Genomic DNA, 18,121 nt, shown 5'->3' with positions numbered 1-18,121 from the left:
GAATCAGTAACTGTGACACTGCTTGGCAATGTCTCCTGTGGATTCCTCATTCAGAATAAACAGTGTTGAAATCTTCACAGTTTTTGCAGTTCCTGTCTCTTTGGCCCAAGGAAAGGAGATTCTGCAGAAATTAAAATGTCAAAGGAGAGTAAATGCTTTATTTTCATAAATGCCCCCAGGACACAGGGCATTTGTAATGCCCCAGGATATGTACAACATGTATCTCCATGGCAGTGAAAGCAATGCTTATATGCAAAAATAGGGTGAAGAAACCAAACAAGTTACTTTGCTTAAGCTTTAGCAGTAAACAAGGAGTGGGGGAGATGGATGTGTTGGAATTTATGTCCCCTCACTATTTTGAGATGCTTTTCTTGTGCACTACTACCCTGATTCCTGAATACTCGTCTCTAACAACGGGAAAGCTGGGATCAGTCAGGATGGTCACAACAAGGACAGGAGGAGATACTGGCAGGTGCTTTGCCCAAAGCTGTCTCCAAAATGGGTCTGACCCAAATACCCTGCAGGACCAGCAGTTACTGGATTTTTGGGTGACTCTCAGCTGTAGCACCCTGACGTTTCCCTCAGAACAAGCACCTGCCTCTCCAGGGTTCACAGGCTACTCAGCCACACAAGCCACAAGAGAACCTCTGAACTGCAGAAATAATCCAGTGTAGCTATTAAAGCTGGTTTTGCTACAATTTCATCTTTATTTCAAAAACTAAATAAAATCCACTCTCTCCATCAGCTGTACCAATGACTTCCCATGTAAGCTCATACTGAAACTGATTCACTGGTTGATTTTGCACACAAAACGGAAGTTAAAAACCTTAAACACATAATCACACATGGAATTTTATATTAATATGATTTTACCAACTATATTATTAGTAACCTAAACAGTATCAGCCCAGAAGTATATCAAGAGAGTGACTAGAAAAAATAAGTAATGCACAACTCATCATAACCTTTGATTACCTAAACTAGCTGCAGCAATCTGATTTTGTAGGTCTGGTTTTCTTTGAAGTCTATCAGCCCTTCAGCCTTGCTGCACCTATTTTGTATTAGCATCAAATGCTTTTATAATGCAGCATTTAAGGCCAGTTCCTTTCACAGGGGTGAAAAGCACGAGTCTGGCTCCTCAGAAGCTGATGCTCAGGATCTGGTTTCCCATCCTGGTCTTTAGAGGTCACTTTACAGATTGACTCTTTTTCCTTGCACTACCTTTGCTCATTTCTTCCAAACTACCTGCATTAAAAAAACGCCGTAAAACAATGGCAACAACAAACCTAGAAAACAGCATCTTTTCATGCTGTGCTTTCTCTTGTTCCTGGTATGAGCAGATCTGCTTGGCCATAAAAACACCCTTTAACTTATTATCTCTTCAAAGTCTCCAACAGAAATGTACAGACAACACTAAATTAAATTAAAAGCTAAAAGCTCCAGTGCACAAAACGCTGTTTGGTGTGAGCCAAAAGGCTCATTGGATTGATGTGGTGAGCAGAGAAGGCACTTGGAGGGGTTTTTTATAAACTATGTCCTCTTCTTGTAAATCCAGTTATAGAAGGATTGAACAACTGCCTCTCCTGTCTAAATACCTGCTGGCACAAGCTCATCCTACCTGGGTTGATTTGCACTGAAAAGATTGCAAAGAATGTGGGTGAAAATATTGGCAGTCCCAGAGGTGGGAATGGTGATGAGTAGAGCTGGAGGAGGAATTTGCAGAGCTCCTGGGCTGATTTCCAGGGATGTGGAGGGGCTGTCTGTGGAGCAAGGGTGCTTCTCCAGCGCAGGCAAGCAGCAAGAAGCCTTATCAGCAGAAAGGCCAAAATTACTTGTGAGTTACAAGATAAGGTAAGTGATTTAAGATTAGTACAAGGTCTGGAGCAGAAACCATTTTGTGTTTTTTATGTCCAAATTAATTGACTTCGTTCTCCAGCTGCTCTTGGACTTGTTCTTAACATCACCGTAGTAGCACTCTCAGCTGGTGAGGTGACAGCTGTGTGAGGACATTGGGCATCACTCACTGCCACTTGGATTACAAATGACTGCTGGAAAAAGATCTCCCACATCCCAGATCGGCTTACAGAGTCAAATCTACTTTGAAAAAAACTATAATGTAGTTAATTAAACTTCCTTTCCCCCCTCCATTTCTCTTGCATGAAGTAAGACTTTGATCTTCAGCACTAGAAGCCAAAGCCAGGATTCAAAATCCTTTCTTTGGCACCTACCCAGTGTCTTCACATCAAAGCTCTGAGCGTGCAACCGCTGTCAGCAAGGTCAGGAGGGAAACTAAATCTGACATTTCTGAACTGCTAGTCTGGAAAATAGCACATAAATTCTAAGCAAAAGATCTTCTCTGTGTTTATTGTCTATTACCAAGCTCCAGGAAGCCTTTGTATTCAACACATGTTTAATGTCAAGGCAAAAAAAAAAAAAAAGTGTCTGAAACTGGAGCTTCATGCAACTGTAAATGGCCAAATAAGCAATTGGATGTTTAATTTTTACATGCTCCTTTTTGAAACTTGGATACTGTTATTGAAAAAAAATAGTCCCACGAGGGCTAACATGGTTAACCTAAACTGCAGGAACATGAGGTTAGTTGGAAAGAAAGTTTTAGATATTAACATGCTCTTACATCAATTTAGGAGCACACACATCCCTCCAACACATGAACCTGAACACCTACAGCAAACCAAATTATAAAAAACATCCTACCAAGCCAGGGCAAAAGTAAAACAGTATTAACAAAATAACTTTAAATATTTTGCTTTTAATTTGATTCAATTCAAGCAACTTTTCTAATAGGGTAAGTGCTGCTTAAATAAAATACACAGCAACCCAAGCATTTCCCTGTCTCAAAGCTCTGCCTAACAAATCTGGAATTTTATTTCTCAAAGATATTATTGCTACAGAGGAGGTATCCAGCAACACCATACATCCATTCTGGGAGAATCCGGCTTCATCCAACTGTTCTGCCCAGCAGAATGAGCACGGACTGCCCCAAAGGGTGGTTCCCAAACAAGGTGTAGGAAGGAATGAAGATATAAGTCTCTCATCAGGGGGGACAACTGCTAAGTTTACATGATCTCTGAGGTTGTTGATAGGTGTGTTCTTCTGATTGAGGCAATTTTAATCTGAAATCCATAGGCAGAGGGGCCTAAATTTTTAAAAACAAAGCTAAACTTCTTCTTTTTCCTCTCTTTCCTAGCCATAGTAAGAGAAATTCAGTCTTGGAACTGGGAATGTGACACCTGTAGCTCTTCTCTGCGGTCACAGCTCCCTCTGCAGTCAACCCAGCTCCACCAGTGATGCCAGAAAGAAAAGTCTCCATGAATCCTGTACTGTGAACCAGACAGAATACACCGAGTTCTCAAGAAAATCCAATGGAAAGGACTCAGCAGTCAGCAGAGGGATCTCCAACTCACTGGAAATCATTCACCTGGGCCCATGCTCTCCACAAGAGCTGATCAGTGCCAGGGTTATAAAGGGTATGGGGAACCAGGACACCCAAAATCACATGCTGAGCTGGGTTGGGTGTCTGTCCCAGGTGACCCCTCATCAGACTTCTTGGTGTTATGGTCAGACCAGAGGCTGTTGAGAGGATATATCTGGCTCCAGGTGGGAACCACAGCCCAGACACCTCACTCCAGCACCAAGGGTCTAGGACCAATTATTAACTGTGCTCAAACCTCAACTTCTTTAAAAAACAAACAAACAAGAAAACCTAGAGGCGATGCATGATGATGAAGAATCACAAAACAAGGCAGAATGTGCCACAAGAGACCAACACTGCAGCCTTGGGTGCTGTTTTGATACCTTTTTTGGGTGGACTGGGGGGAGTAGAAACAAGCTGAGGGTTGATGCTTTTTACTGGGGTATTCCATGACACCCCCCACTGCCAGTTTCTGACAGCAGCAATGACACAACACAGCCTTGGAGTGCAGTTTCACTCTGAGTTATTCTTTATTTCAAAAAAATAGATTCTGAAAGTGAAAGAATCTTTTGGAAAGCAAGGAAAAAACATTGTGAAAGGCAAGAGGATCATTTCAGTGTGTATCATTCCACCCTGCCACCACTGCATCCTGGGGAGCATCCAAAGACTTCCTCAACCTTGCAGCAGCAAAAGGCACCTTTTCCCAGACCTGCCAGGCTCAAAGGAGTCCCTCACTTCACACAGCCTTGGGTCAATTGTGCAAGGCCAGTGGGAGGCTGCTTTGTTGGCCCAGTAGCTCGAGCACTGTCAGACTCATTTCATCTGTGCCAGAGCTGCTTGTCAGGTATGATGCCACACCAAGTCATGCTTGAGGAACTCTATCAGAAATCATATTCCTGTCCATAAAGCCCAATTTTCTCTGTGAGGGGTTGCTGCTTTCTCTTTAGCCACTTCCTTACACCATTGATTCTGCTGGTACCAACACCCACATCTTCATCAGCTACACTAGTAACTCCCCATGTCACTGAGGGCTTCTCTGGAACTCTGATTTTTTTTTTTTTCATAGGAAAGGAAGTTGGAAATGCTGGAAATTCTTACATAAAATCCTACGTTGATATAGCATCATTCTAAAAATGTGTTGTGTTAAAAACTTTTAAGAAGCAAGAATGTAAACGCCAAGAAAATCAAGGTGCACTTTCACAACTTTGGTTCTTCAATTGTCTAAGACACCACAGCAAATCTGTTTTTCTAGGCTAGGTTTCCTCTGACATACATCAGTTGTCCAAGCTCAGTGCAATTATTCTGAATTAGCATGAAAAGATTTTGCAATGCAGCATTTGGCTAAGTTACCATTACAGAGGTCAACAAAGGGAATTCTGCCTGCCCAGGCAGGGTCTGTGATCTTCCCTCAGAGAAGCTCCTATTTTCCATCCTGTTCTTCAGAGGTCTTCTACAGGTTGATTCTTTCCCCTTGCACAAGCCGTGCTCGGAAATTCCAAATATCCTTCAAAACAAAAATGAGACCAAGGAAAAGCACCTTGAGGGCCAGAAAAAATGGTGATAAAGATTCCAGTTTACAGACATGGAAATAGAGGATTACTTAGTTCTCATCATCTTGTGAAGGTGAAATAAAACCTGGGCACTCCTCTGGGAGAAAACCAACTCCAGCTAAAAGAAATCCTTAAAGCTACACAAAAACACAGACACTTTTCTGGGGTTTGTATGAACAAGCTCACTTCCACTCAGGAGAAGGAGAGAGCCTCGTGACACATCCTTTAGGATTTCACCAAGCATCTAAATAACCCCAGGAACTGAAAGCCAAGCAAGCTGTGGCTTTGCAGACATGAAAGATCATCTTGCAAAACACAGCTGGGTACCCCACCACACCCAGGCACGCTGGGGGGAAACACACAGAACAACACAAAAATACCAAGGGTGAAAAACAAAGTCTCCCCCAACTCCAGAAAGCCCCAGATATTGTAAAACATGTACATTTTAAAAGAAAATTGCTGCTTTTACATCTAGACTTTACTGCCTCAATACTGGCTTTGCACGTGCTTGGGAACTGCTGTGGATTAAGATATTCAGAATACTTCCACCCCAGTAATAAGGTTTATTTTTCTTTCAGTGGCTGTATCCCTGGAGAATTTACATTTACTTTCTATTTTACTCAATGATCTCAGTTATTCAGCAAGAGTCCATTAGTCCCTTTTTTTTTTCTGGAGGCAGATGTGTATCACTGCTGACAAACCTGCTATAGCCTCAAGTATAAACAACTGATAAGGGATTATATTTAAGCAAAAAAATTCATTTGTTATTGCGATCAGATATGGCTACTTGTTTTAAAAGGAAAATCCACCCACCATTAGGAGAGGAAAGTGTAAGAACTGTGGGCATGCAAACTGAACAAGCACTGAATTTATTCCAACTTATAGTTTTGAATTCAGGGCAAATGACCACATTTTTTATTTACAAGCAGAGCTTCAGGTGAAACTTTGGAGTGCAAGGTGATGCCTTACATCTCAAGGCATCAAAGGGATGTGAAGAGGCTACCAGAGAGCAAGGTATTATGAGGAAAAAGGCCCCAAAAAAGCCTGCCAGTCATCCTCTGACCATCAAGTCTTTCATCCTGCCAAGTACCTCTGCCTGGCACAGCCTGATCTGCCAAACTAGGCATAGCAAAGAGCACCAATCTGCCACACGAGAGAGCTGGGAGGGAAAGGGAACTGACCTGGTTTGCAACCAAGAGCACTCAGCCAAGTCTCACCTTGAGCTCCACAGAAGTCGCGTTGTATTTCTTGCAAACCATTTCCTGCAGCTCCTTCTCCAGGTGCTCCTGAGTCGTGTTCTTGACATCAATGTAGTGACACTCCGAGCTGGCAAAGTGGCAGCTGATGCTCTGTGTGAGGAAAGTGGGCATCACTCACTGTCACATCAACTGCAAACAACTGCTGGAAGAAAACCTCATGCATTCCAGATTGTGGACACATCACCCCTTCCTTACAGATCATGTCAGCAAATTCCTTCCTCCTTTCCAGGTGCTCTGGAGAGCATCCACTTGGAGAAATACTCTTGCTGCTGACATGCTCTTCTTCCTCCCTTCTCCCCCTCACTCCCTCAGCATAAGCTGTACTGCTTGATCTCAGAATATCAGCAGCTGGAGTGGAAATAGGGAAATCAGGGCTGGGGCAGACCTGTGTGTTCTCTAAGGGCTCTCAGTTCCTGCACCCAGAGAGTCACAACCCACTTATTTTGAATCCACCAATAAACTGCCACAGAGGCTGAAAAAACAGGCCATACAATAGGCAATCCAAAATAAAAATAGAGCAGCCCGTGCTGCAGTGCCTGGATGAATCTCCTCTGAGACAGAAGTGGGCCTCCAAAGGAAGGCACTTTTGTCTGTTTCAGTTAAATAATCTTGCATGTCAACAAATCTTTTATAGAAAAATGTTGTGCAATGATATAAATATTATTTATTGATATAAATATTATTTATTGAATGAATTATGGAGACTCTTGTTATTCAGAGATGGGATACCAAGAAGACAGGGAAAAAAAATTAGGGGAAGTCCTGATATCTGGGACAGATGAAAGGGAACTTTCAGAAAAGCAACAGCCAGAGAGGCTTTAATTTAAACGTAGATTCAGCATCTGATTTCTACTCCTGTTCTGTTTTTCTCAAGCAGCTGCATAGCATGCTCTTCTTACAGAAGACAGATGTTTAAAAATAAAATGATAAAAAACCAAGAGAATGCTGAAGTATATTAGGAAGATAAAAACTCCTCAAAACATTCATCCACATATTCATGAAATGAGGAAGGATTTAAAGGGGTGGGGGATAAAAATAGAAAGAGGAATAGTTGGATAATTATTTTTTTTAAATCAAAAATATAAAAAAACTGTATCAAGAGATGTTTTCCTACCTTTCGGAAACCTGAAGTCCTGTTTATCCCAGAGCCATGAATGAGCAGGGGATGGAAAAACACTGTATCTCCCTTCTCCATGACAAGGTGAACCTTGGGAATCTTCTCATCCTCATCAAGCAGCCCATGGAAAAGTTTGTTGGTTTTACCCTAGGAAAGAAAATAGCTGAATTGAAATCATTCAGCTAAAATTAGAGGAAGTGCTGATTCTCAGAGCACAGTAGGGCAGTAGGGACAGCTATGGATCTGCTTTCTCTGGAGAGAGTATTCCACATGCCAAGCTAAAAGACTGACTATTGCCTAACTAGTCCTCCTGCTCAAGCCTGCCATACAGAAAAGTGATACCTTCTGTATTTTCTGCAGCTGGTTTGGACAAAGACATTCTCAGCTGGAGAGAAGAGAGAAGAGCACTGGGAAACCCCAGAAGGGTGACCTGATGCCACTGCTGGAGTCCAGCCCTCTGCTCCTGGTATAACCATCACCAATGACCGTCCAGGCCAGGAAACATACACTCTTAAAGAGCAAGATACCACTTGGTATTTCATTCCATCCAGTTATTTACTGTCAGACCTCTCCTCTTTGGGACAGTGCACACACTACCAGGCAGGAACAAGTTGACAAGAGGAGACAGAGTCCTCAGACTTGGCAAGGGCAGTGGAAAACATTGGCATGTATTTATGCTATCGTGCCACAATGTGCTGGACATTTTCTAGGTGAAGGTGAGAACAGAGGCAAATCTACCCATGTCACATGGAGTGAGGTCACCCAAGAAACTCTCTCAAATCAATGTCAGTATTTGCAAAAACAAAACAAACAAACAAACAAACAAACAAAAAAAATCACTGAAAACCTCAGCTTTGACCTGCACATCCTCCCTACACTGAGTCCTTCCTAGTCAAAACACATCCCCTTCCTGCATGCCCTTCCCAAGCTCTCCATGAAACTCTACCTCCAGCTCTGGATAACCATGAGGCTTCAGGGTTGTCTTGTGTGTCCCTGGCTGCACGACCAGGCAGCCATTGTCCTGGTGAGCGCTCTCCATGGCGGTCCAGGCGCACACGATGCGGGACGCAGGCCGGAACGGGAAATAGTGCAGGTCCTGATGCATGGGGTGCAGGAAAGTCTGTTTGTCTGCAACACAGGTTCAGAAACCTTCAACCTCATCAGAGGTGACACGGCCTTTTCCTTCCTGTTAAACCCCTGCAGCACATCCTAAGGAGCACCTGGTGTACTCAGGCTCCAGCCCAGCCACGGAAGCCAAGCAGGTGAGCTGCATCCCACCCCAAAATGGACCACAGTGGTGGCTCTTGGGTCACACAGAAAGCCTGTGACCCCTCTGAAGGCTCCTTTTGCTGGCCTTCACCACTACAACACATTTTCATCACTCATTTTGGCTGCTCTCCAGTTTTGAGAACTTTAACCAGCACAGTGTTGCACAAACCTCCCCAGCACTAAGCCCCTCCAACAGCTGTGCTGTCTGTAGGCACTGGATGTACTGCTGTGGTGCAAGCACAATCAACCCTGTCTGTGCTGCACCCTGCTCATGTTTATTTAGCTTTTTCTTTAAAAAAAGGGGGAAAAAAAATCTCTATTTATGGATTGCAGCCTCCACAGAGTCTCTGCCCTAGAGGCTCTCTTCTATGAAGTCTAAACAAAAATAAATATTCTTGAAGTTTTGCTTGTTATTTTTCCCCCATGGAAATGGAAACATCATCTACACCAAAAGAGTCTTTTATACATAATTTATATACTTATTCTGCCATTGATTTTGCTCCTTAAATAGATGCAATTAGGATATTTCTACTTGCCTCATTTGCCACACTATTTAGACTTCATGCAGCCTCAAAAACTCTCCTGCTTTTTCTCATGTTGTCTCATTAAACCAAGGCAAAAAACGGCTTTGTAAATTTTCAATGTTATTTGGGTTTAATTTTTTTTACAGCTTTTCTAAAATATTAAGTTCAATTCTGGCACACAATAATTTATCCATTTTCCTCTAATCCAAGTTTTCCTTACCAGAATCTGGAAGTTTATTTATCAGCATGGTGTGCATTGCCATGATGTTTGGCCCTGTGAAGCACTCAACATATTTGAGGACCTACAAGGAAGAAAACATTAGAAAAAAATATTTGATAAGTGAAAAACAAGAGGAAATATTGCTGAGGAAGCATTGGGAGCAGGATGTTTGGCTGAGGGCAAGGGTACAGGAGGAGGATGGAGGGATGCAGGACAGGAGGCAGGACCTGGCATGGCACACAATGGTGGGAGGAGACCAAGAGGGAAGATGGTGCTGCAGGCTGCTGGGAAGGGTGGAAAAGATGGAGAGGGTACTCCCACAGAGCTATATCTGCCACATGAATATTGCATTGCTGGACCTGCCCAGGGACAGATGTTTGCTGGATAAAACATTCAGAACATGTTGCTGATCTATCCCTCTATCCTGGCATGGTTTGGCCAAGTCACATTCCTGACCAGCTCCACACCAGGGGCAGAGCAGCACTGCTTAAAGTCTTCTTCCCAACCTCCATCCATCCCTTGTTCATGCAGAACACTCTTGAAGGTCGACCTGATCTTCTTTCCTCACTTGTGTGTTTATGGGGGAGACCTGCAGGGTCAGATACCTTCCTACAGGCTCTTCCACCACCATCACCACCCTTTCTTTGTTTTACCTCTGGCAGAGTGCAGTATCTGAACAGCTCTTCATCTTCCTGGAAGTCCTGCACTTTATTAACCACTTTTTCAGACAGACCGAACTGGGATCTCAGGGACTCGTCCTTCATAATCATAACTCCTGGTGGCTTCACCTCCCCTTTACAGATCCTCATGAACTCCTTCCTGCAAACCAGAGGAACATCCATGTTGGAAGAACTCAATGATCTCCAGCTCCCCAGGCCTACCCCCAGCACGTCAGGACAGTGGCTCATACCTGAAGCGCTGAATGTCCTCGTCAGAAACGAGATTCTTGATGAGCAGGTACCCATTGTCCTCATAGAACTGCCTCTGCTCTGTGGTCAGCAGATTGTTGTCCAGGGTGTAGCTAGGACACAGAGGGACATGTTAACCATGTCTAGTGACTAATACGTGCTTGGGGGAGGAAAGAACTGAGCTCTGAAGGTTGCTTTGCTTTTATCTCTACCAAGGAAGATGGAACTTACCAAAAGCTCCCTGAATGAGGAACAACACTGACTTGGGCTGAAGTAGGAACGCTTATCTGGGGTGAGAGCTAAGGAATATACAATTAAGCAAAACAGATAAGAACATTATCTACAGGCATGAGTCCTCGATCCTACAATGATGTTCATTTTAAAGGCAGCTGCTGTGCTGGACACTCAATTAATGTTCTTTTTCATTTTGCTTCCATAACAATAAATTATAATGAAGAATAATCTAAAAATTAAAACAATCTAAAACATTAAAGCAATAGCAGTAAACCTGAGGTTTCACATTCACCTACAGTGTTGCAAACCCTCACCTCCTCTCCAATTATTGCAGAGAGCAGGTCCCTCCCAAATGACAGGGATAGCAGGAAGAGAGCTTTAGTCTTGTCCCACATTTCAATACATTTGAACAGGTTTTAACAGGTTTTAAAAAAGTATTTGTTTTCCCTTATGCAGAGACACATTCTCATCAACAAGGCAATTAAACCCCACATGCTAAAGAAGTCTCACAAGAATTTTGTGCACAGTATTGAAGTGCTATGTGTAACAAAAACGAGCATTTTCATGTTGATCTTTTGGTCTGCACATGCGTGTTTGCTTCAGGGTTTTATGAAAACCACTGACTTTCCTCTACTACTCATAAAAGCATGAATGCTTTGAGAATAAGAAACAGGTTTCATCACAGCAGCTGTGTCTGTGGTCCCCACACCAGGAAGCTTAAACATTATCTTGTCAAGAGTCACATATGGTGGGAGAAGAATGAAACATGCAAAAATGTGTGGCAAAAATGATGAGCCAGAGAGAGGAAAAGGTGCTGGGAACTGGACAGAAGACAAAGAGAAGAACATGGGGAGACCAGCTGGCAACTGCCACAGCAGGTCCCAGAGCAAGGAATACCCCAGCTGAGGGATTCCACACACCACAATTTCAATGAATAGGGGACTCCTGAACATTCAGGCTCCTAAATATCCACAGACAGCTGATGGAGACACAGGCAAAAGCTGACCCCAGCCTGGGGCCCTCCTCAGCATGCCCACCTCCCCGAATGGGGGGACAGCAGACAAGTCCACCTAGTGCTGGACTCCATTTCTCCACCTTCCTCCAAGGCTCTGCAGTGCCTCTTCCTCTCGATGGTTTGGCTCTTGAGATTTTCCAACACTCAGAGGACAAGTCTTGGTTGCTTGGACGACTGAAACCACGAGGCACAGAAAATAAAACAAAACCAGAGAACTGATGTACCATACCATGTATCAAATAAATCTATTCTTATTAAAATCTGTTACTTACTTTACCACACACCTTTCCTGCCCCAGCCCAGCTTAGTCATGTTTTTGTCTGAAGATTTTTGCATCATGACCCAGATTTAAAAACAAACAGGTTGTGCAGCACCACTCCTTACCCCCTGTATCTCTACAACCAGGGTGTTTTCCCTGTATATTTTGTTACTTTTTTTTTTGTTCCTATTTGTGTTACCGCAGTCTGAGTCAACAACTATCCATCTGCCTTCATATTTTAATCGATCTCAGAACTCCTACATCCTGTTTGATCACATCCTCTTCCATGTATTATAATTCAGAGGTAACTTGTCAGCATTCTGCTCTGTAAAAAACCATTTTTTAAAAGCAACATTTATGACAGCAGCTTTAAAAATACTCTCAGAAAGCAGTCTCAACTTTCAGAACCATGGGACGTATAAACGCAAAAACCCTTCTACCCAGGTTTCCTGTGCCTTATGTAGGTAGCCTCACGCATTTCCACCTCGGTTCCCAGTCACAAACCAAACCTTGATGTTTTTCCTGCTGCAGCTCTACCAGTCGACTCTGTGCCTTTTAACGCAATCTGTGACTTGCCGTGTACTCGATAAGTCATGCGGGAGTTTATCTCCCCAAGCCCTTTGAATCTCAAGGAGGAAAATTCGCTGCAGGGAAGCCTCTAGCTCGGTGCTGGGGGGGCTGTGTTGGGGCAGGCCAAGATGCACATCCCAGCTCCCCACAGGCTGCGGGGATGAAGCCCAGCGAGAGATTTTGGGGTGGGTCAGGCGCTGACCCCAGAATTCCAGTCGGAGCTGCCACGGAAGCGCTGTGCTCGCTACCGGGACACAGGGCAGGACTCTCCCTGTGTGCCCTTCCCAGGCCGGCGTCCCTGCAGGACAAACCTCGGACCCACAAGGGCGCGGGGAGCAAAGCGCGCCGGGCTGGGGAACGCGGAGCCCGGAACCTAGGTGCTGCTGCCGCCCCTTCCCGATGCCGCAGCACAAAGGATACAGGGGCCGGGGCCGCTCCCAGCCGCGGGGACAGGTGCCGCAGGAGGGTGTCCAGCCGGGCCGCCGAGCGCTCCCCGTGCCGCCCCCCGAACCGCTCCATGGCGCCCAGGCGGCCTCAGCGTTGTCCTGGCCGGGGCGGAGCCGGGGCCGCCGCATGCTCAGAGCCCGAGCGCCCTCCGAGCCCCGGGTCAGCCGGGAGACACGGGACGGCGGTGGGAAGGGCCTGAGGGAAGGCGGGGCGGACGAGGCGCCCTCGGAGCCCGGGTCCCGGCGGGAGCCGCAGCGCGAGGGGTGTGCGGGGCGTGAGGCGGCCGTGACGGACCCGGCGCCCTCAGAGCGCCGGGAGCCGCGGGCCGGCAGCACCCCCGGGCGGGAAGGGCCTGAGGGAGGCCAGGCCGGGCGTGCGGAGAGCTCGGGATTTTCCGAGCGGATTTCTTTACGTTTGTCCTCCCGCTTCCCCTCTTTTTCTCGTTCTCTGCCGGCAGTGACTGCGGATTTCATCAGCTCCGTGTGGAGAGCAGCCCTTGGCACAGGGCTGCGGCTGGCACGGATCGATACTTTGTGTCCTGTCTCTAAGGAGACCGTCAGGGTTCACCTCATCCCTCCAAGCAAATGTTTTGGAGAGATTTTTGCGGCCCCAAAAAACACATCTCACACCTGCCAGGTTCTCTATAGAACCCTTGCTCCCAAAGAGGCCCCATCAAAAGTCTCCTGTAGCTCCAGGCAGTCTCATGATGACAGGGTGTGCCTCAAAGCTCTGCTTACAGGAAGCTTAACTCCCATTCTGCAACAGGTTTTGCTGGAATCTGGGGTGACATGTTGGATCAAAAAGTCAGCTGTCAATACACTAAGCTTGTTAGTGCTACAGACGAACAGAAGCCCAGGCATGGGTAGGAAGGGCTCCGGTACATAACCTGTATCCTTGGAGCTGGGTCCCTGTAAAACGCAGTGGCAAAACTCGCACTGGTTTGAGTAAACTACAGCAGGTTTACAAGCTGCTCTGGTCTGCGGTACGTTTGTGTTGATGGCTCTTACAGTATGCTTGGTGGAGTCACTCCCTTCAGGGGCATAACCGAACAGGCTGTTTACACAAGCGGGATGAACAAGTTTGGGAACCCAGGAAAAAGGCCCTCTCGAAACGATTTTGTGTAGTCACAGAGGCAAGAGTACAGGCACTGTGAGGGTACAAGACCAGCAGCAGTGACAGAAGCCTTCATTGCCAACAGAATCGAAATCAGATCTTTGACTCCTGAGCCATAGGAAAACTCTTAGTCATAAGAAAAGAGACAGTTAATGAAAGTCCCTCAAATCAAACTAGTGAGGGGGAACAGAAAAAAAAAAGGAACTAGAGTAACAGCTTTATTATTGAACTCCTAATTATAACTGCATTGAAAAGCCTATATATAATTCAGATCTATGCTGAAATTGCTTTCATAATCCAAACTGAAACAGGAACCACAATAAATCTCATCTGTTTCAAAGCTTATGTAAAAGCCCCATTGAAAAGATGAAGCAGAACAATAGTACTCATGCCTATTGTGACATGGACCTGTTTGCAATGTAGATATTTCTTCCACAGGGATGTGTTTGACAGCATCTTATGCAAAGGTGTCTTTCATACCTGAAAAAAAATCAACAAAAAGTAGGTATTTGGCTGAACTGATTTAGGAGTTTGAGAACTAAGATGCTTTTATACATATATAATACACGCTTACATAAATATATATAGAATCATAGAACATCCTGAATTGGAAGGGACCCACAAGAGCCATAAGTCCAACTCCTGGCCCAGCACAAGGCAAGCCCAAGAATCCCACCCTGTGCCTAAGAATGTTGTCTAAGGCTTCTTGAGCTGTGTTAGGCTTGGTGCTGTGACCACTTCCCTGGGGAGCCTGTCCCAGTGCCCAGCCACCCTCTGAATGAAGAACCTTTTTCTAATATATGCATTTTTAAACAAGAAGAGCCTCAAAACCCCCTAATATCTCTGTGCATTAAATACCGTTATTCCTTTTTACTTACAGCCTCTCTGGCAATCTCGATACCAGTAATTCCCATGTCACTGGACCGCCCTGTGCTACTCTTTTAACACCCCAAAAAATTCAGGACACCTCTCCCACCTTGGCAGGAGCAGCGGGTGGCTGAGTTCATTGCTCTGTATTTGTACCCTCTTGCTGATGGATCGAACTTTAACATAACAAAAGATCGATCTCGGCCACTGCTGTCACCACACAGTGACACTGGGGCTGCTTGTGGTGTAGCCACACCCCCTAGAAGTGTGTGGACACAGTAAAAAAAAAAAAAAAAGAAACCAAGAATCACATCCTTTGCATCTAAACAGTCCAGAGTAAATAGTTTTCAAATCCATTGATAAGCATCCCTGAAATACAGGCTGAATCTCATGAACCCAGGGAAAGAAACAATGGAGAAATTTTCTTTGTTAAGGAAACTGATGGTGGCATTAATCATTGTATTAAAATGGATGGCATTTAAGAGAGGCTGTGTCTTTGCAAGGTACTTTTACAGCTATGTCTGTCAGTTTCCTGAATTTTATAGAACACTTTTATACAGATGGTTTGCATTTGGCTTTTAGTTTTAATGTTTTCTGTTCATTAAATCACAAAACTAATAAAAAGTAAACGATTGAGATTCCTCCAGCAGCACAGGAACATTCCTAATGCAGAGTCTTATAATTTAATAAGCATCTCAATTGACTATTAAAATTCACATTATGATCAGAACTGTAATTCCAAAGATGAGGTCTTCTGAAAGCTTAATTTACTGTGGCAGGAAGTGGCAGCTGCTCCAACTCAGCAAAATTAGCTTTTTTAACTGAGATGCCAGGGAAAACAGATGTTGATAAGACAATAAAAACAAAATCCACTACCAAGACACAGGTTCATTTCTCATCACCAGAGGAGTCAAGAAAGGCTTCTACAGATTCATAGAAGGGAGAAGGAGGGAAAGGGAGATATGGATTCATCAGAGAACAAAATAAGAGGTGTGACAAAGGACAAGGAAAGTAAAGGGTAAAGTGTCTCAATGACTTCTCTGTCTTGGGCTTTGCTTTAGCTCCTGGCCTCTGCTGAATTCCAAGCTTGGGCAACCTTTATCCTAAGGAGGAGCTACTGCCAGGCTTCTCTCCAGCTGTCCCAGTCTTCTCAGCTGGGGGTGCCCACACATTCCTTATGGACACAAATCCCTTTGGAAATACCAGCGACAGCTGGATCCACCAGTGCTCTGAGCAGAGAGTGTAAAAAACCCCAGTTGTGGTTGGCTCTTGCTCTACCAGCCAACCTCAAGAGCCTGTGAGCCAGAAAGGAAAAGTCTCCCTCGTGGACATGTTGCTCTTATCTATGTCCACAGCTCCCAAAAGGGATCCCATTCTCCCTCATGACCACCCAGCTGGGACAAGCACCTACCAAAGGGCTGAACAAGAGGGTATTTTATTACCTTTCTCCTTCTCAAGCACCAGTCACAGGGGCTGCAATCATATCTTGTGGTCAGAAAGCACAATGTGAACTCGGATGACTCTTCCCAACTCTTCACTTGACTTCCAGTTAAAAAGTCAGTGAAGCACTAAGTATCAGCCACCGTGCCCACCCACTCTCCCATGGTCACTGAGGTTTGCGCCCTCTCACTGCAGCACTCTCATTAATTTTGATTACCTCTTTATTAGAAAAAGTTCAATCCTGAATTCAGAGCAGAACATGAAATAAAAATAATACCTAAAAAAAGGACCAAACTATTCTGGCTTTATAAACTGCCACAGATTTTAAGAGTGTTGTTTCTCCCTGATGAAGGATGGGAAAGCAAAACGTTGAGGAAAACAACAGGCTAAAGCGCAACAACTGTTACAAACTTTGCAGAAATATATGCTACTTATCAAATGTGTTGATTAGCCTAGTGAATATTTTTATTATTAAATGCTTTCTTTTCAAATAAAGAAATTTTCTTCTCCACTCTTTTCACAACTTGGATGGCATTTTACAAGCAGGAATGGGAGCTGGTACATACAGAGATTCCTGTGTACCTGAACACAGCTACTAAAAACAACTGTTCACTGCTGCTTTCTCACAGCTTTTTGACACCAGAACCTCAAAAAACCCTTCATTTAAGGGGATTGTCTAAGTGTCTTCCTTAATAGTGAAAGATTTAGGACTTGCCAGTTCCTTACAATACATCCTTCTACAGCTCACTGGGATCTACGATCTCTGATTCAGCAAAACAAATCATAAAATTTCGTTATCGAAGGTGATGCTCACAGAGGAGCCAAGTTACTACCCTCTCAGCAGCGCACCAGGAAGCACTTTGGGACGTAAATTCCAGCCATCAGGAAGCATTGGGAGAGGCTTTTAAATCGGCTCACCCAAGAGGCTTTCCTTGTAGCTGCCTCTAGCAGCCGCGACAGAAAATATTCCTCCGAAAGCACAGAGGTAAGCAGCGTCCTTCAGACACCTTCCCTTGGAGATGAACCTTCTGCCCCTCGGAACACGTCTAGGGAAGGACAAGTGTTGGTTTCGCAAAAGGATGATGAACCCATTATCACAACAAATGAAAAAACCCAACAGCAGCGACTGACAAGGACCTTCTTCTGCCGGAGGGGAATTGACACACATCCGGTGCCAATTTCAACTACAGCACACCTTTGTAACAAGCACTCCCATGCAGAAGAACTCAACTGTTTTGCACCTATTTGATCTACTTTGGGCTTTTTAAAACTAAAATAACCTATATAGGTACAGTCTTGCCCACGACCACAGAGAAAATGAACAGAACAAACATCACAAAACAGCAAGGGAAAAAAAAGTCAGTATTTTTGCACAACTGTTTTTTGATACTTTATTTTCAGAACTGCCGTGAAAAACCTAAGTTTTTGGTTGTTTTGTTTTTTTTTTTCAAAGTTAAAACCTTGGTTACTGCTTTGAGGTTTTGTGGTGAACCCACAACTCTCAGACTTCTTTTCCAGTAAAAGAAGCGTGAGGGATTGTGTGGTTTAAGCTACTCACAAAGGGGGAATTAAAAAAAAAACATTCTAGCTTTTCAAAAGGTGTCTGTTGATAACACTATCGAGAGGAAAAAAGCCAAATTTTGCCAAAGATTCCATTATGAGGAAGACTGAAAATTTAAACCTTGCATGATGCATAAGACTCTATGTGACCCAGTAACTCATTTCTTATAGATGGGAAGCCTTTGTAATTCTTGCTGCAGTAACAATCATCCAACACTTTCTTCTTGCTGGTCTGAAAAGCAAGGAGCAAATTCCAGAACCTGGGAGAAGCTTCAGGAGCGGGTTCAGTGCGGTCCAGGACAGCAGGGAGTGTCTGGGCAGAGCGGGGTGAGTGGT

At 44.5% G+C, this 18,121-nt stretch overlaps 1 protein-coding gene across 1 annotated transcript; it reads right to left on the bottom strand.

Annotated features, from left to right (window-relative positions):
- Positions 1 to 4,042: 4,042 nt before the first annotated feature.
- Positions 4,043 to 12,877, bottom strand: PHYH (phytanoyl-CoA 2-hydroxylase). The gene is made up of 9 exons (XM_062490849.1): positions 12,779 to 12,877; positions 10,512 to 10,567; positions 10,283 to 10,393; positions 10,026 to 10,191; positions 9,373 to 9,454; positions 8,306 to 8,487; positions 7,357 to 7,506; positions 6,201 to 6,332; positions 4,043 to 4,937 (listed from the first exon to the last, which is right to left on the bottom strand). Exons 1-9 carry the CDS (start codon positions 12,875 to 12,877, stop codon positions 4,884 to 4,886), a joined length of 1,032 nt encoding a protein of 343 aa, XP_062346833.1. The 3' UTR covers positions 4,043 to 4,883.
- Between the last annotated feature and the right edge of the window lie 5,244 nt (positions 12,878 to 18,121).

This window comes from Cinclus cinclus, chromosome 4 (genome assembly GCF_963662255.1).
Source record: "Cinclus cinclus chromosome 4, bCinCin1.1, whole genome shotgun sequence".
Classification (NCBI taxonomy): Eukaryota; Metazoa; Chordata; class Aves; order Passeriformes; family Cinclidae; genus Cinclus; species Cinclus cinclus.
This window is presented reverse-complemented; position numbering and strand designations above follow the sequence as displayed.

Excerpts from the sequence above, each read along its gene's own strand:
- PHYH (XM_062490849.1), bottom strand. The coding sequence starts at position 12,877 with ATGGAGCGGTTCGGGGGGCGGCACGGGGAGCGCTCGGCGGCCCGGCTG. Across the intron at positions 10,394-10,511 it reads CCTCATTCAGGGAGCTTTTG|CTACACCCTGGACAACAATC; the intron begins GTAAGTTCCATC and ends TCTGTGTCCTAG. Across the intron at positions 9,455-10,025 it reads GATACTGCACTCTGCCAGAG|GTCCTCAAATATGTTGAGTG; the intron begins GTAAAACAAAGA and ends TCTTCCTTGTAG.